The sequence below is a fragment of the Crocuta crocuta genome, unplaced genomic scaffold (genome assembly GCF_008692635.1).
Source record: "Crocuta crocuta isolate KB4526 unplaced genomic scaffold, BGI_CrCroc_1.0 scaffold52, whole genome shotgun sequence".
Lineage (NCBI taxonomy): Eukaryota > Metazoa > Chordata > Mammalia > Carnivora > Hyaenidae > Crocuta > Crocuta crocuta.
Genome location: NW_027528617.1, coordinates 3,237,608 through 3,257,557, shown reverse-complemented (window position 1 = coordinate 3,257,557; position 19,950 = coordinate 3,237,608). Strand labels below are relative to the sequence as shown.

The following is a 19,950-nucleotide window of genomic DNA, read 5'->3' as shown; positions in this document are numbered from 1 at the left end:
TCTAATGCCAAGCAGACAGGCCCACTTAGGTTTTGTCTTTTAAGTTGGCAGGAAAGTGAGAATGATGGCTATTTATTTGAACAGATTTGATATCAAATCTAGGTTTTCTCTTGTTCACATAGAATTTTCTTCACATGGTAGCCAGATCGTAATACAAAAAATAGACTAAATTTCAAAATTAGTTTTTTTAATCATGATTATTACGTTCAGGAAATACTTTGTGAAAAACCTATTTTGTAAGGTAACTTTATACTATTCAAAGAAGATGTTAAATATATATGATATTTTGTGTAAACTTCCTTATCAAATACTTGTATGTGATATTGTAAACTTGTTTTTGTGAAGCTGCTCTGAGGTTGCAGGGTATTCTCTGAGGAAACATTGACCTATCGTTCTTGATCCATGGATTCTTAAAGTTAGAAGGAGCCCCTACAGGTAACTAGTACTCCTTTTCCAATCCATATATGCCTTTTACACAATCCCTGCAAGATGATCATCTAGTCTATTTTGTTTTTCATTTCTTTTCTTTCCTAGTTGTGTTTTTTGTTTGTTTATTGTTGTTGTTATTTTTGCAACCTGCCTTTTTGTAATGTTATCCATTAGTCCTAATTGTATACTTTGGAACAAAATAGAGAAATAGCCACCAAAATAGCCACAAGTCCTATTATACATTGGACTTATCCATTTACTTCCATTTTCACTGCCACTAGGTGGTAGTCCAAGCCACCATCATCTTTGACCTAGACTACAGTAACAGCCTCCCAATTAATCCCTGTGTTTCAGTTCTCATCTCTTTACAATCAACTCTCTGTACCAGTGGTCTCCAAATTGGAATACATACACGCTAGGGCAACACGGGGTGATTCATTAGGATACAAGAACAAATACCAGAAATTCTATTTATTTTTACCTACTTCTTTTTAATTTCTATTGTGTATGCTTTATAATGTTCATAAGGTAGTATAGTAGTGGATGTGTGTCATTTATAAATAAAAAAATACACATATATTTGGGGAGAACATGCTTGAATATTGAACACTCTATTCCAGATATGTTCTGATTAGCACAGAGTAGGACTATTACTTCTTAGAATTGGCACCCTGCCCTTATATAATGTAAGATCTTATTAGCATTTTAGTTCTTTACACATTTGCTTTTTATCAAATTCATAGTCTAATATACCCACCATCTCAGATCCATCATGAACATGTAAATGTTTGTTTCTTAACATGCAGTGCCTTCCATTTATCCCAATTAGATTTCCTTAAAGTTTTTTAAATTTTGAAACACTCTCATACTTATAGAAAAGTCAAGTACTACATAAGTACAACACAAATAACATTTTCTCCTGAACCATTTCTTTGACTTCCATTATCTTGACCATATATTTTTCAGCCGTTAATTTGTAGAATATCCCTCAGTTTGGGTTTGCCTGTTGTATACTCGACTAGAAGCAGGTTAAGCACTGTAGGCTGACACACCTACTCCATCCTCCTCTCATTGCATCCTATCTGGAGGCACATGATGTTGGTTTGTCCCAGTTACTGAGATGGTAACTTTAATCGCTTGATTTATATGGTGTTTATCAGGTGCTTTCACTGTACAGTTATTCTTTTATTACATGTTTGTAATTATTATGTGAGACTATGCCATTATCCCATTTCATAGTAACCTTTTATTATTTACTTATTTATTTTTATTAGGATAGACTCAGGGTTTCCTATTTTATCCAGTGGGTATAATTTTTTACTATCCCTATTTGTTTTGATGCTCACATTATCCCAGATTTCGCCAGTGAGAGCCCCTTCATTCAGGCTTCTGCATCATTTGACATATTGCCTTCACTCTTTGACTCCTTCCTTAACTTTTGATCTATATATCATTGTCTTTGTTTCAACATTCCAGCTCATTTCAGTTACTTTGAATCTTGATTATGCCACTTATCATGCTAACTATTCTACCCAGATAATAAGCATTTCTTCTGTTTCTTTATTCAAGTCATAAATAATAATGAATGATAATGGATATGGATATATCATGGTCTATAATAATCAATGGATAATAATGATCAATGCATTGAAGCCAAAAAAAGAGGCTTGTTGTACTGCTCCAGAGACTACTTTCCAGATCAGCAGTTTTCGATGAATTAATCAGTTACGTTAATTAATATACTATTTTGTAGTGTATTTTGAAGAATTTCCTGATGGATAATCAACCTAGTTGCTGTTGCCAAGTTAAAATCACTATCAAGCCAAAGATTCTTCCCTAGATTCCAACCATCTCCTTCCTGAAAGAAAATAATTTATTACCATTCATTGCTGTCCTCCATGACTAAAGGACATTAGTCTCTGGCACACATTTTACACTCAGTATATTGCTTAGCTGAACAAATAAATACTGAAGATTAGGCAAATGAATTAATCCAAACTTTAAATAGGCCTAGCTGTTCAATAATCTGTTTGTGTACCATGGAAAAGTCTTGAAAGCCAAACCTCTGGATTCCAAAGTAGAACCTCACGACTTACAGCTGTAAAGCCCAGCAAACCACTAAATAACACTAAATTCCTCTGAGTTTAAGTGTTTTTTGTTTTTGTTGTTATTAGATGAAGGTAATAAATGGATTACCCCTGCATAGTACACAAAGTTATAGAAGCCAGAGAAATGACGTAAATGAAAATTTTCGGTATGCCTTGATGGGTGTGAATGTGTAACATTATTATTCCTCTGATGAATATATAATGTTACCATACAGTTATTTTTTCATTATTTTATACGAAAAGAATCATGAGCAGATTTTTGAAATGCCCATCATTTCCCTAAGCTGTTTACCTAATACTGATTTTTTTTTTAAAAAAAGAAAATGAACCTAACTTAGAAGACTTCGTTTTTGGCTCCACCTAATTTGTTTGCTTGTTTTAAATGCTCACAAGTCATCCACTTCAAAATTATTCTCCATTTTTTTTCTGGGATCACTATAAACCTCACTATTTGGCTTACAAAAACCTTCCTATCTGAAAGTTAAAACAGATTTGCTTCTGAAGACTGATGCCATCTTTCCTCTGCTCCTTGATTTTTCAAGAAGTACTGATACTAACTCTGAAAGAGAGTAGAAAGAGAATCATCAGGCTTAAACTCTGTCATTCAGGAATCCATTTCACAGCTTGGTGGAGCAGGCTGGAGGAGTTGGGGTCATCTCTATATCTCTATTCTCTTGTCTATAAAATTAACATAAGGGGCACCTGGGTGGCTCAGTCTGTCAAGGATCTGACTCTTCATTTCAGGTCAGGTGATGGTCTCACAGCTCCTGGGATCGAGCCCAATGTCAAGCTCCATGCAGAGCCTACTTGGGATTGTCTCTCTCTTTGTCTATAAATAAACATTTTAAAAAATGTTTAAAGTTAACATAAAAGCATCCTACTTCTGACTGTTACAGTGAGGACTAAATGCAATAATACATGTGAAAGAAAGCCTATACATTATGAAACAACACAAATATGTAACATATGACTCAGAACTCTGATGTAATAATAGCAAAACCAATCATTTACCGACATACTCCCCTTACCAGACTCTATACTCTCTTCAGTGCCATAGCAACTCAATATGTATTATTGTCCCTATTTTACAGAGGAGGAAACTGAGGATCAGATTAGTTAAGTGCTGCCCAGAGTTACACAGCTAATTAGGCAGTAGAGCAAACTCAAACTCAGGACTGTCTGACTCCCAGACTATACCCCTAACCCATGCCCCAGATTCTACCTGAAACTCCACCAATTTTGCCCCAGAGTCTTGAGTTCATTTGATGAGAGTCTGTCCTGAAAAGATCTCTTCTGTTATGAGCTGCTGCCTAATCTTTATGTTGTTGGTTCTATATTTTTCCAATATGAAAAGTGTTCTAGGCTGTGGGGAAAACAAAAACCAGACAATTAATAGTTCTGACTTCTGTCTTATTTGCTAACGCTATACTCTCTCCTGAAAGAAGCACACCTCTTCTTTCCTACTTCTTTTTGTGTGAACATTTTCTGTATTTCCTGCTTCTCAAAAGGCTCAATTACTTTTGCTTTTAGTACTAGCTGAGAAAATTCCCAGTTTGATTAGAAAGATTGAATTGGTTAGCCATTCAATGAATTGAATAGATGCTCTAGCCAAGTACATTTTCTGCATAGAATTATTTAGTTAATAATTCATCAAAATGCTTGGCCATACAGATTTTTCAGTTTTTAAATGTACTTAATGCTTATGATGATAGGTGTTACCAATTTATCATGTACTTGTCACAAAATCAATAGTTTCACAATGAATGTTTTGGATCTTGAACTGGATCATCAAAAATTATCAAGGAGCAGCACTGGAGTGGTTTAGTCCATTAAACATCTGACTCTTGGTTTTGGCTCATGATCTCACAGATTGGTTCATGAGTTCAAGCCCAACATTGGGTTCTGCGCTGACGGTGTGGAATTGCTTGGGATTCTCTCTCTCCCTCCCTTTCTCTCTGCACCTCCCCAGCTTGCTCACACCCACACGCACACTCTCTCTCTCTCTCAAAATAAGCAAACTTAAAATAAAATAACAGAACAATATATATAAAATAGTGTTTAACAAAATCAAGGATAGTAACAATACTCTCTGACTTTGGTGCTAAATGCTTTTGAAATGCTTATTTCTTTGAGAATTGATTACATTTTAAATTCTCACAATTGTAATAATTTTGAAACCTTGACAGCTAAATGATCAACAGAGAGACAGGGCCCATGTGAATGCTGCTTTGCCTTAGTGACCAAACATCCCTATGGATCCTACAAAACCAAAAGCATGTGATTGTAATTGACACTTCAGAAGAACTCAGTTACATTACAGTTTCATTTGTAGATTTAAATAAATGGAAGTACACACCCAAGGTATGTATGACATGTTGGCCTTTCACGTTAAATCCATTTTAAAAACTTTTAATTTTATATCAATATTAACTCTTTGTAACTTGATTCCAAGAATATTTTCACATTTACCTTCTACAACTTTCGTTTTCTCAGAATTTCTGTATGTTTTTATTTTTAAAGTCCTTTTAAACTTATATAATAACTATGGAATCAATCACTTTTACATGTCATGAACTAATGGGCACATCTTGACCCAGGTGAAAATTCATACACTTTTGTGATGATAACCATTCTCGGGGGGAGGGGGGGAATCCTTGGCAAAATATCCTTCGGGGAAAGAACAATGCCAGAAATTAATCTTCACTTAATTTTAATGTATAGAAAGGATTACCTTGTTTTCCTAGACTACAATGTAAGTGAATGTAACTTTTTTTAGAAAGGGACATGAAAGGAATAATTTCCTTCTGTTTTAGGAAAGTGGAATCCTTCCTTAGAATTAGCTAAAATAATTACCTTAAGATGGTTTTTCAATAATAATGTATTGTGAGCCAGAAAACTTCTCTTTTTCTTTACAGAGATCTAGCAGGCTGGGGAATAACTATAAAATATTTTTGTGACAATCAAACAGGAAACTTTTGTACACCTTTTGGTTGTGTTTTCAGAATTAGCTTGANAGCCTGTTTCAGATTCTGTGTCTTCCTCTTTCTCTGACCCTTCCCTGCTCACGCTGTCTTTCTCTCTCTCAGAAATAAATAAAAACATTTAAAAATAAATAATAAAAATAATAATCATCTATACATTTATATCCTTTCCCTTATTACATTAGCTTTCTACATTACATAATTAATGAAGAGATTAAAGTTTATTCAGATTAATCCTGTTAGAACTTTATTTTTTAAATTCTTTTTTTTTTATGTTTTATTTATTTCTGAGAGAGAGAGACAGCGTGAGCAGGGGAGGGTCAGAGAGAGAGGGAGACACAGAATCCGAAACAGGCTCCAGGCTCTGAGCTGGCTGTCAGCACAGAGCCCGACACGGGGCTCGAACCCAACAACCATGAGATCATGACCTGAGCGGAAGTCGGGCGCTTAACGGACTGAGCCACCCAGGTGCCCCTCCTGTTAGAACTTTAAAAACACTTTGAGGTAAGTGGTGAAATCTTAGTTTCAAAAGTACTGAGTTAGAGTCAAATGTATTTCAAATATTAAATATGAAACTAATTAGGGTAAGACTTTTGAATCAACAGTAGAACTGCTGAATTGGTCATATTTTATTAGGGGTGAAGTTTCTTTTCATAGGAACATTGTTTAGTTTAAGAATTTTATAATACTTCTTTTATCCTGCACTGACAATTTTTTTTACTCTCATCAAGGTATCAGATACACACCGGACTTCAACATTCTATCATAAGACCTACCCAACCCAACTGCTTACCTCTGGACAATGCAACCCTACCTCAGAAGCTGAAGGAGGTTGGATATTCAACACATATGGTTGGAAAATGGCACTTGGGTTTTTACAAAAAAGAATGTATGCCCACCAAGAGAGGATTTGACACCTTTTTTGGTTCCCTCTTAGGAAGCGGTGATTACTATACACACTACAAATGTGACAGTCCTGGGATGTGTGGCTATGACTTGTATGAAAATGACAATGCTGCCTGGGACTATGACAATGGCATATACTCCACACAGATGTACACTCAAAGAGTTCAGCAAATCTTAGCTTCCCATGATCCCAGAAAGCCTCTATTTTTATATATTGCCTACCAAGCTGTTCACTCACCACTGCAAGCTCCTGGCAGGTATTTTGAACATTATAGATCCATTATCAACATAAATAGGCGGAGGTATGCTGCCATGCTTTCCTGCTTAGATGAAGCAATCAACAATGTGACCCTGGCTCTGAAGACATATGGTTTCTATAACAACAGCATTATCATATACTCTTCAGATAATGGCGGCCAGCCCACAGCAGGAGGAAGTAACTGGCCTCTCAGAGGTAGCAAAGGAACATACTGGGAAGGGGGCATCCGGGCTGTTGGCTTCGTGCATAGTCCACTTCTGAAAAACAAGGGAACAGTGTGTAAGGAGCTTGTGCACATCACTGACTGGTACCCCACTCTGATTTCACTGGCTGAAGGACAGATTGATGAGGACATTCAACTGGATGGCTATGATGTCTGGGAAACCATAAGTGAAGGCCTTCGTTCACCGCGGGTGGATATTTTGCACAACATCGACCCCATTTACACCAAGGCCAAAAATGGCTCCTGGGCAGCGGGCTATGGGATCTGGAACACTGCAATCCAGTCAGCAATCAGGGTGCAGCACTGGAAACTGCTTACAGGAAACCCTGGCTACAGCGACTGGGTTCCCCCTCAGTCTTTCAGCAACCTAGGGCCAAACCGGTGGCACAATGAACGGATTACGTTGTCAAGTGGCAAAAGCATATGGCTTTTCAACATCACAGCCGACCCATATGAGAGAGTGGATCTGTCTACTAGGTATCCTGGAATAGTGAAACAGCTCCTACGGAGGCTCTCACAGTTCAATAAAACTGCAGTGCCTGTCAGGTACCCCCCCAAAGACCCTAGGAGTAACCCTCGGCTCAACGGAGGAGTCTGGGGACCGTGGTATAAAGAGGAAACCAAGAAAAAGAAGCCAAGCAAAAATAAAGCTGAGAAAAAGCAGAAGAAAAGTAAGAAAAAGAAGAAACAGCCAAAAGCAGGTTCATTTCCAAATTGTCGTTCAGGAGTTTGCCATTATCTTAGATAAGTACACATTTTTTTCCTGTCTGGTTAAACTTAGGTCCGTCTTAGCCTTTTGGCTGTTTTCTAGGTAGACCAGCAAATTTGGGTCAATAGTATCACTGCCGGAAGTAGCAGCCCTTTTTTCAGGTTGTGCCATTCCAGAGACTTCTGCCCCCTGGTCGCCACGTGGAAAACGGTTCTGTTCGTGCCAAAGGTGCTACCCTCGCCAGCCATAACACTTAGAGGAGAATGGAGATGCTAATTTCTTTTGCTCCTTCATGAAAATGGTCCTTAATCAGTGCCACTGTTGTGCTTCCGTTGACCAAACACTATGCTTTAAACTGCAGTCAATGAACACGCTAATTTGATGGAAGTTACAAGGTAGCATGATTAAAAACTACCTTTGATAAAGTGCAGTCAAAGGTTGCATCACCTGAAAGGCCTTGAAAAATATTTTTTCTTAGTGAATTATTGTCTCTACCTTATGATACCTGGTTTTTTAAATTAATTCCATTTCACGTATCATTTCCTTTCCTGTGAAAATAAGCTGTTTCCTCCCATGTCAACAGCTTGCACCTCATTCTGTCATGCATGAGAGAATGGCAAATAGGAATGTTTGAGCACACTGCCAGAACGTGAATGTAACTATTTTCTAAACACTTTAATAGAATGATGTTTCAACATAAAGTATGTAATTTATTTTTACAGAAAAAATAGTAATTATTTTGTTTTCATAAAAAAGCTCTACAAATGACTTTTAATTATTTTACTTTTATTTTCTATATACTGTTAGAAGAATTTTATTTCATATCTTCAATATTACCAAGCACTGTAACACTATAAATTACTGTAATACTGTGTGAATTCGTAGAATATAAAAAGAAAATTATTGAGCAAAAATGATAATCATCATGGTTCAGCCATTATTTGAATGTAAAAAGATGAATATATTCCTTACAAATCACTTGGAATTATTTCAGTGGTGTACAGGGTTGAAAGACAACTTTATTGTTTTTATCATAAACACTTTATTTATGTGTCTTTACTATTAAAATGACTTATTTTATGGCACTAGCAAATTTAGTGTGGCTCCTCTGATCTAATTTCTAGATAAAATTCTTTTAGTCATTTTAACGACAAAAATCTTTACAAATAGGCAATTGAGGGTATGACTTGCTAACAACCATAGTAAATAATATGGATTTTCCAAATAAGAGATGTTTCCAGTTGGCTATTTCATGACACAAATGTTCTTTTGTTAAGAAATAACATTTATAATGATCCTACTCTTATACAAAGTGGATACATTGGGGAGATAGAGACAAATGAAGATATGGATCCTACCTGGAATAATTAAAAATCTAGTTTGGAACTCATATGTGTGAATATCAGGAGGAGGATTTATGATCTTGGAGCACCTGGGTGACTCCGTCAGTTAAGGCTCGATTCTTTTTTTTTTTTTTTAATGTTTTATTTATTTCTAGGAGAGAGAGAGACAGCGTGAGCAGGGGAGGGTCAGAGAGAGAGGGAGTCACAGACTGAAACAGGCTCCAGGCTCCGAGCTGGCAGTCAGCACAGAGCCCGACGCGGGGCTCGAACCCACGAACCGCGAGATCATGACCCAAGCGAAAGTCGGACGCTTAACCGACTAAGCCACCCAGGCGCCCCAAGGCTCGATTCTTGATATCGACTGAGGGCATGATCTCACAGTTTGTGAGTTCAAGCCCCGTACTGAGCCCTGTATCAGGGTCTGTGCTGACCATGCACAGCCTGCTTGAGATTCTCTGTCTCTCCCTCTCTCTCTGCCCCTCCCCTGATCCTGCTCTCTCCCTCTCTCTCTCTCAAAAATAAGTAAATAAACTTAAAAAAAAAAAAAGGAGACCATGATTTGTAATAAAATTTATCATGGATCATCAATGAGCATAGATTGATGGGACTGCTATCTGTCTGCCCTAGAGTTTTCTTTAAAGTGACTTTGCCCAATACAAGGGCCTTTAAGTCTCATAGTAAACACTTCAAAAATTACAGAAAGAGGTTACAACTGTGATAACAAAATGTGTGTGTTGGTATGGCACCATACCACTAAATATATTTATATCAGAATTCAGAGGACTGCCTTTCATAATTTATGGAAATCCAAAAAAAAATTATTTAGAATGTTATTGAAATTACTGACGAAAATGAAAAAAATTGATAAAAAATAATTTTAGTATTTTACTTCTAGAGTATATGTCTCCTTGTTTTATGTAGGATAAAGAACCATTTTCTGAACTTGTGTTTTATAGACTATATATTTAAATGGGTCTTGGAAATTAAAGGCATATTGTCAGTGTTTTCTTTTCCTTTCTTAGTGGTACATCAAATAGTGATGTGATTGATAATGGGTGATGTCTTATAACTCAAAAAATAGTTATCATTAGTAAAGAGTTTTGAGAGGGCACTTGTTGGGATGAGCACTGGGTGTTATATGTAAACCAACTTGACAATAAACTATATAAGGGAAAAAAAAGAAAAGTTTTGACGGTAAGTTCAAGAAATGCTGAGTAAAACAAAGTTAAAGAAATCTCTTTAAAGCTGCCTTTCTTAAGAGTTCTTAAAACCCTGGTTTGCCTTATAAATCTCTATCATGAGGAAGGTTTTATACATTATTTTCTAATTTATTTCACCATAAAAGTCTTGTCAAAAGCACACTGCACAACACTAGGCAAAGTATGGAACAAACTTTGAAAATTGCTAGTGTAAACATAGGATCTTCTAGAAAAAGGAATAAAGAGGCAATTAGGATTATGAAAATTAACTCACATGAGGCCACTAAAGATTACATAATATGATGTGATTTTATGTTCTCTATTAATGATCATATCTTTCTCAATGAAAATAAATTAGCCCATAGTCTTCTATCTAGAAAGGCTTCATGGATGTTGCTATTGTTTGCTGCACGTGCTGCTTAGGTAGGCTGTGATTTAAGAGAAGTCTGTCTTGCCCCTAAGAAGCTAAAGTGTAATATAATAGTCATCTATAAATAGTGAACAAAAATGTTTCCAAAATGCTTTCAGCAGATCACTAGGTATTTCAAGATGTCCAGGAAGGAAAATACTGTACACTTGACTTTCATGCCCTAATCATTCAAACTCTGTTAATACTGGGTATTTAGTTTCAGGTGTCATTCTCCTAAACTATGATTCTCAGGTTGCATTTCTAGGGCCATCTGTGGCTCTTTCAATTGTAAACTGCAACTCTTTAAAACCTCTGATCCTGGAACACCTGGGTGGCTCAGTCTGTTAAGCATCCAAGTTCAGTTTAGGTCATGATCTCATGGTTCATGAGTTTGAACCCGCATCAGGCTCTGTGCTGACAGCTTGGAACCTTGGAACCTGCTTCGGATTCTGTGTCTCCCTCTCTCTCTGCCCCTCCACCATTCATGTTCTGTCTCTCAAAAAACAAAAATAGAAAAAACAAAACAAACAATCTCTGGTCATTAGGAGAACAAAAGAAAGTCCTGGACTAAAAAGTAAGCTCCCCACTAGCTTTGTCAGGAAATATGTTGTGAGTATGACTATGTGTCCTGGATGAGAAAGGATATAAACATTTTATTTGAATAAAAAAAGCAGCAAAGCAACAAAACCTTGTGGTGCCTTTCCAGTGAAAACATCCACCCACATCTGTCCAGTCTACTAAAGGAGCTGTTTCATCTATATTTACATACTCTTACCTCACTTTTCAAAAAATTGAGTGAATGTTACAGTTTCTTGACCTGGCCCTTTTTGAAAATCTTAAGAATAGAGAAACAGTGTGCCATTGACCACTGATTAAATATACAGTTAATATATTTTAGCATCTGATATTCCAAGGTACATGAGTTTGGCATCAGGATTAGCTTCTTAAGCATTTTATTCATAGGGCGCTTGAGCAAATTGTGAATTCGTCAGTAGCTATCAGAATATGTGTTGTTGGCAGAAGTAAGTTGGCTTTGCAAAAGAAGCAAACATAATTCTTACATCATAAGCTAATAAGTTCATTGTTCCCTCTTAATGAAAATCATTTATCAAAATGTATACATTCATGCAACAAATATTTTTCAAATCCTACTATCTGTTAGGTAAAATTCTACTATCTGTCAGGTAAAAATTCTTAGCTTTGTGCAGGTATGCTCTTGCCAAGTCAGGCAGACAATAAATAATGAACATAACTAAGACATAAATTATATACATACACCCCCCTCCACCCCCACACACTTAGCTGCAGTTTTGCTTTCCACAGTTTCAGTTACTCGCAATCCACTGCAGCCCGGAAGCAGATGATCCTCCCTCTTTCTTATCGTCAGGTCAGTGGTTAGCCGTCCCAATGCTTATGTCATTCCCCTCACTTCATTTCATCACTTCGGGATTTTTTTCATCTCACATCATCACAAGAAGGCTGAGTACAATACAATGAGATATTTGAGAGAGACCCCCATTCATACAATTTTTATCAGAGTATACTGTTATAATTGTTCTATTTTGTTATTACTGATTGCTCTTCATCTCTGGCTGTGTTTCATTTATAAATTAAGCTTTCTCATCAGTATGTATGTATAGGGAAAAACATAGCATTTATAGGGTTAGACATTATCCATGGTTTTCGGCATCCACTGGGGGATTTGGGACTGCTGTATTATATAGAGCAATGTGAAAAATAAAAAGTAGATCAAGATAAGGAGAGTCTTCATCCAATGCCAAGTTTATCCACCCATTCCTTCAACATTTGTGAAGTGCCAACATTTGTGAAGAGGGTATGATGACAAGCATCATCAGACAGAGTCTGCCTTCAGGTCATGTACATCTCCTAGGAGACACAGCCATAAATCAAATAATCAAACATCCTCATCTCCCCCATCCTTCTTCCCTAATCTCTTCCTGTAGCACTTATCGCTCTTTAACATATTTCATATTTTACTTACATATTTTTTTATTCTCTGTCTCTTCCCAGTAGAGTATAAGCTTCTTAAGAAAAGTGGTTTATGTCTGCTCTATTTACCTCTGTACCAACAGTATATGAAATAATGCCCACCTCATAGTTAGCATTTAGTATATATATTTTGAATGAATAAATAATATAATCACATATATCCATATGTTCAGCTACATTTGCTTGGGCTTCTGTTTTGCATTCCTTTATAGAGAGATTTCATTGCTGAAAATAGAACTAATCCTCTGTAATACCTTTTCTCATAATAATAGTAATGATATGAAATAGACATTTCCAGCACTATAAAAAAGTAACTCTAATAACGTACAGTTATAAAATCATAGTGTTACAGCAAAAACCAAGCAAAAATCACACAAAATTGAGAGCAAATTTTATCTACATAATCTTTATTACCCAACAAGGCAGGACACTATTATTCTAACACTACTTTGTAAAATTACAGAATACATTAGTTGAAATGAGAGTTTCCAGAAAGGAGAGGTGGGAGCTTAAATCATGAATAATTTTTTGTAGCAAATCATGAAAGGAAAAAATATAAATAGCAAACAAACTTCTGTGTGTTCATAGAATTATGAAGCCACATGGACTATAGCTCATATCCTCAGGTATTCTATTACGAAGCTCTCCAATTTGGCAGAGCAGAAACCCTTTCTTCTTATTTATCTAATGATTGATTGATTTGAGAAAGGGTGAAGGGCAGAGAGAGAGAAAAGTGGGGCTCACCCGAAGCGGGGCTCATATTCGGTGAGATGGGGTGAGGGGTTCGAGTTCACCGGATGTGGGACTCAAACTCATGAACTGTGTGATCGTGACCTAAGCTGAATTCAACTGCTTAACCAACCGAGCAACCAGGTTCCCAGGAATTCTTCTTTAAAAGATATATTTTTCTTAAGCTAGGTTGTAGCATCCCTATGAAGTCTGTTGATTTATTGACTAGATATGGCATTATTAAACACAGGATGCCAAAATGTCCCTGGAAGTTAGGCAGATAAATATTACCTAACCTTCCATTTCATGTCTCTGACTTGAAATTTCCTTTCTCTCAAATTTGCTGCAATTCTATAATATTCTTGGTCAATTGGCTTATGCAATTTTGTAAAAACTTAATCTCCCAAATTGAAAAAGAATGAGAAAATAACATAGACTTAATAGAAATGTCTGCATATTCACTCTTTGCAGGAATTCTTTAACTGATAATTTTAAGTGGGGAGCATCTTCTTAATCAAATAAAAGTAAAATCTGCCTTTCAGAATAAAAATCCACAACTAGTTTTTAGTATGACATATTAATCTCTTGATAAAGAATACTTTAAAGAATTAATATTCCTTCAGCCTTGAGAGTTGTGAATGACTGGCAGATACTTTTGACTGAACTTCTAAATCCTAAACAACTAGGAGAAAAACTTTTTTATAACTAAGGTTAACAAAAACAAAACCTTAATTTTATATAGCATCTGAAACTGTAATTTCTCATGTTATCACCACCAGAACTTCCAAAGGATCCTGTTCTAAAAGAATGGTAGCATAATTAATCAGTCATTGAGACTCATTCTAATACATGTTCCACTAGAATTTCTTTATTTGTAGCTTTTCATGATTTGAGTATCGACCCCCTCTAGCCCCTGGGAGGAAGGAAATTACAAGCATCTAACATCCACATTAATTTCCCTATGCAGTCAGGCTTAATTTAGCCCTTAATTCAAAATTTAGGGTTTCAGAGTATATTACCTCCAAATACACTGTATTGGCATACTGATTATTTTGAGTGAGTTAAAGTCACATTAAAAGCAGAAGATGCAAGAAAGGCCCTCTGACTTCCCTTTTTCTTCTGGGAAGAAGGAGATAAAACTCCTATGTGAAAAGTACCCTCCCTGCACCAGAAGGAAGGAAAACATTTTTGTCACCAGAGAAGGAGAGTGGAGGCTGAGAGAAATCTGTACAAACTTGTTAAACTGATCCTCATCTTTCTAGTCACTTTTCAACAATTAACTGCCCTAGCCCAAGCCCCTGTGTTTTGTCACGTTCTCATGATTTCTTACCCTTTGTCCAACCTAGCACGTACCATTCAGCTCCAGCTACTTCAGGTTTTCATTTTCCAGTGAAGGTGCTCAAGTACACGTACAAATAAATGACAGTCTTTTTATTAAATTTGTTTTTCTTTTCTTCAGGTTTTGTTCAAAGACCTAAGAGTTAACTTAGCATTTCAAAATTTACAGTGACAGCTGCCAAGGTAAGCTATTATTTCCCAGCTGGAAGAAGTGGCTGTAGTGACAGTCAGACTAGGTAAGCGGATAAGTGGAGAGGTTTTTTTCCCGTATTTCTTTCTTTGGCTCCATGCCTGTGTACTTCCGAGCATCTGGGCTATGGTTGGGCTGTTTCTTTCTGTCCTCTGGCTCCATGGCACCACAATTTACATTTTTAGCACCTTTATTATCCATCCCTGAGTCCTACACCACTTCCTGCCACAGAACTAGGCACACAGACACCTGTGTCCAACCGATTATTAACATCTTAATTCCTTCCCTAATATAAATTCCCAGCGTAAAGAGATGAGTGTGTAGAATCACCCTCATCCCCTGGAAACAGGAAGTCCTGAACCCCACCCTTAAACCTTTAGGCAGCAGAGATCATAGCACAATGGGAGTAAGAGATGTGGGGGAAGCAAAGTGCTTCCATAGGAATAAGAGTGATGCATCTGCCTTCAGGTTTGAGCACCTTAGCAGCTGCAGTGCCCCAAATTGTGCTTCAGTTTGGGTAACGAATTAATCCTTTCTCCTCCCGTCTGAGGGAGAAAGCAATAAACAAAATCATTTCTACTGTTTTTGGCCTACCAAAGGACCAAATTTGGGAATTCCTCTTCTTTCTCATCTAACCTGGAGGAGAAAGCAACAGAGACTTCTAACATTGTCAACCCACTCACAGCCCAATTTTGGGGGGTTCCTGGGCCCTTTCTTCCCTTGCCTGTAAGAGAGAACAAAAACCCAAGGCACCAATTCTACCTCCCAATCCTCAGCCAACAAATGTCTTCCAATCCTTTCAACATGTCAGCTACGGTTTCTGTTGACATCTCTCAAATCCCATTAGTCAGCCTATGAGGGTCCCCTGTGTCTCTTCCAGCAAACTATGTTTCAAATAGGATATCATCCTTGTCAGCAAAATTGATACATTTTTACTATTTACATTTGTTCACGGTTGTCCTGAAAGAAACTGTGAATTTGCTGGAGCAGAGATCAGAGTCATTGTTACTATTTACCTCAATGGCCCCACCAAATTCTCAGAGGTGACCTAGTAATTGCCACGTGGTTAGGACCCCATGTCTAAGAGTTGTATTCCAGGAACCCTGAAATTATGAATTGGGGTTTTATGTAGAAAGAGGATTATCTCCCCTTCCCTCCTCCCCTCCTGAGAAAAAAAGAGAAACCTTTGCTCCACAGTCTTTTACAGTCCTTTAGAATGAAGTGAATTCTCTCCAAAAGGGAGAGGGAAGTCTGCACCACAGAAGGTGAGGCATTTGGCTTTGGAAGAGGGAAGGTTTATTACTCTTTGAATGAGAGCAGATGGTTCAAGGTCTATCTAATTCCCTTTAACTTCCAAGGCTTGTCCTTTAACCCAGGTGCCAGTAACGTTTTCTCAGAAAGCTCTAACTGTTGGAGGCCGGCTGCGGCAGGTCCAGGGGTCCCTGAAGGATGGACGGTGTTGGCGAGAGAGAGTGAGAGAGCCCTGAGATTCTTTCTGATCACCAGGCAGGCATCTCTGTCCTGTCGGTTTTGGTGTCTTTATTTAAAGGTTCAGCCACAACATGAAGTCAGAGAAAGGAATTTCTTACAAAGGGAGGCCTTTTGTGATATCAATTGCAGAATTATCCCAACCAAGGAAGTAACAGGATGTTCTTAGTGAAAAACAGGATAACATATAGGTTAAATTGTATATAGATAAGCTAGGAGTCATTCTGTCTGGCTCTCAAGAGGATAAATGTTTCTGAATTGGTTTGTTTGTGGAAACTACTATGGGGGCCCTAAATGTGTCAGTCTTTGCACCTGGGTTTATGTTTTAGCTACACTTATCTATCCTCATCCGAGCTGCCGGTGTAAGGGAGGGTGTTTGTGGAATGTAGGCCTTGAGGAAGGGACTGCTATGCTTCACCAATTAGCAAAGATATATGTAGTAACTATGTTTTGCCTTTATCTGTACCTTTAACTTTAACTTAGGCTCTTTGTCTTGGGGCCAGGCTCAATTGTAACTCTTGTGTTCTTAACCCCCTTTATTATCTAAGTCTTGGATCTGCAAGGCCCATAGGAAGAGCCTTTTGACAATGATCCACAGTGCTTTTATCTAAAATCTCTTTTGTAAAGGCAGGAATATGCTTTTGCTTATGAGGTATCTGTGTTCAGAATATTGGTCTGATATGGAATATTGTGAGGCCTGGTCAATACCAGCAGGCTCACTTCTAACATGAACCAGTAGTAGCAGAAGGAGATACCAGTTTTCATTTCTCATGGCAGGAGCTGTGCAAACACTACCATATCCTTGCTGTGACTGCCATCCAGAGAGGCCGGTGTGGCTCCCGGCATCTAACCATGCAGAACTATGAAAATACCCACTTCCTGGGGTGCCTGGGTGGCTCAGTCGGTTGAGCATCTGACTTCGATTTAGGTCATGATCTCACAGTTTGTGGGTTTGAGCCCCGCGTGGGGCTCTGTGCTGACAGCTCAGAGCCTGGAGCCTGTTTCAGAGTCTGTCCCTCCTGCTCTCTGACCCTCCCCTGCTCACTCTCTCTCTCTCTCTTAGAAATAAATAAAAACATTTAAAATGTTTTAAAAAACAAGAAAAGAAAATACCCACTTCCTGACAAAGATCAGTGGTTGCCTGTGGCTGGATATTGGAGCAGGATTGATAACAAATAGGTAGGAAGGAATATTCTGGGGTGAGGGAAGTATTTTAAAACTGAATTATGGGGTCTTGGGTCAAAATGGTGAGCAGCCCTGCTGTTGTAGCATCAAGCCAGTGGCTGGAGGGTGTACGAAAATGGTGTTACAGTGCCGCAGGGTATAATAAACTGGGGTTAACATGAGATGTTACCATATATGAGCACGATGTTGTGGAAGAGGCCATCAGGCTTCCTGAGAACCTGTATAATGACAGGATGTTTCACATTAAGAGAACAGTGGACCTGAATGCAAGGCAGCAAGCAGATCTTACCTAAAGAGCAGTGGACTGCAGTGCTTGGGTGGCTCAGTCCGTTGAGTGTCTGACTTTGACTTCAGTTCAAGTCCTGATCTCACCGTTCCTGGGTTCAGGCCCCACATAAGCTCTGGGCTGACAGCTCAGAGCCTGGAACCTGCTTTGGATTCTGTTTCCCTCTCTGCCCCTCCCCTGCTCATGCTCTGTCTCTCTAAATGAATAAACGTTAAAGGTAATAATAATAAGGGGCACTTGGGTGACTTACTCAAGTGTCTATTTCGGATCAGTTCATTATCTGGCAGTTAGTGAGTTCAAGCCCCTTGTTGGGCTCTTTGGTGCTAGCTCAGAGCCTGGAGCCTGCTTTGTATTCTTTGTCTCCCTCTCACTCTGCACTCTGTCACTCTCTCTCAAAAATAAACAAACATTAAAAAAAATTTTAAGTAATAATAATAAGAAAAGAGAAGTGGACAAAATATGAACAGGGAAAATTCTACCTTGAACCCTATCTAAAAGAAGTTACTCAGCAAAGAAAAGAGAGAGAAGAATGGGTAAAGGAATAATCATGGAGCTGAAATCTGGTTGCAGCTCTTCTCAGGTATTTTTAAGAAGTTGGGTAGACCCGAAATGTACAATTTAGAACCATTTGAGCTGCAAATTACATTTTAAATAAATGCAATTTATTACATTTTTTATGGTATGGTAAGTTTTAAAAACTAAATTGAACATTTTTAATTAAAAAACTGAATTGTGGGGATGATTTCACATTTGCATAATGTACTAAAGATCACTGAACTATACACTTGAGAAGGGGAAACGGAAGGGACCCCATGAAACACTGCTCTTTTGTTGCCTCTCTTCCTCTTAGGACCTGCATCCCTGCCTAACACATGCTTTAATGTGTCTCTTCCCTGTAAAGGCCAGGGAGTTAGTGATTTCTTTGGAGTCTTCCAGCACCAATAGATTACATCTAAGGAGTGACTGGGTCAGGTCATCTTTCCAAGACCACTCGCTACAGACAACTTGAAGACAAGACCCCTGGTGTGATAGGTAAAAATAGGATTAAAATAGGCAGAGAGGGAGAAGATAGGACTTGAGGTCACTGGGGGGGAAAAAACATGTTTGTTTGTTTTTTTTAATTTTACTTTTTAAGAGAGAAACAGACAGAGATATGAGCAGGGGAGGGGCAGAGAGAGGGAGACACAGAGTCTGAAGCAGGCTCCGAGCTGTCAGTACAAAGCCTGGCATGAGATTCTAACCCTCGAACTGTGAGATCATGACCTGAGCCAAAGTCAGACACTTGACTGACTGAGCCACCCAGGCATCCCGAAAACAGTATTTTAGAACAATGCTGGGAGTGTCTGATCACCGCAAACCCCCTCAGGGGTGAGGTTCCTCTTAAGAATGTAACAGACCCCACCCACTCCCCCTCAGACTTCCCTCAGGAATTTGACAAAAGACCTAAGTATGGGGGGGGTGGGGAAGAAGGGGGTTGGGACCAGAACCTTATAAAACAAGGACCTGGGCTATTATCGGTGGGCATTCACTTTCGAATGTCCCCTCTCTGTAAAGAGAGCTTTCCTACTATTCTTCCTTTCTAATCTTATGCTCTAATAGACTTTTTGGTTGCTGCTCATTTTGTTTTGTGTCCATCCCTTCATTTTTCCCAGGCAGCAAGACAGAGAATCCCAGGTATTGGGGTTTAAAAAGGAATCCTGCAACACTGGCTCGAGGGCATAAATGACATCGAGGACATTTTGTTTTGACCAGTTCCTGCATGCCTGGGAAGACATGTACACCAGACCACCATCCTCAATAAAAACCCCAGACAGCAGGTGAAGACAGAGTCTCTCTCATTTCCAAGTGTCTCGGATGCTGTCTCTGTATCTGCTCTCTCTAAATCTTCAATAAACTCTGCCTTCACTTCCTCTCACCTCCCCTTTTGATTTCTATCCTGCAAGAAGCAAAGAACACTCTTGGCTGGTCTGTGGGACCCCCTCAGCTGGCCTGCCTATATCACAATTACTATGGACAAATTGTGAGTATGTGAATTATTCCTCAGTAAAGCTATTAAATGCAACGCATAGATTGGGAGGATTATTTATAACAAATATAACTTAAAAGATCAGTTTCCAGAATAGATAATGAGCTCAATAAGAAAAAAGAAAAGGTCCCT

At 38.2% G+C, this 19,950-nt stretch overlaps 1 protein-coding gene and 1 pseudogene across 1 annotated transcript in view; both read left to right on the top strand.

Moving 5' to 3' along the window:
* The window catches only part of ARSJ (arylsulfatase family member J), an 82,813-nt gene extending 73,745 nt beyond the window's left edge, over window positions 1–9,068 (top strand). Inside the window, exon 2 of the mRNA XM_077755042.1 lies at window positions 6,250–9,068. Within this exon, the coding sequence (XP_077611168.1) occupies window positions 6,250–7,654 (1,405 nt within the window). The 3' untranslated portion in view covers window positions 7,655–9,068. The remainder of the gene's footprint in view (window positions 1–6,249) is intronic.
* An 8,497-nt stretch (window positions 9,069–17,565) lies between these two features.
* LOC144224152 (cytochrome b-c1 complex subunit 7-like) lies at window positions 17,566–18,337 on the top strand (annotated as a pseudogene).
* The last annotated feature ends 1,613 nt before the right edge of the window (window positions 18,338–19,950 follow it).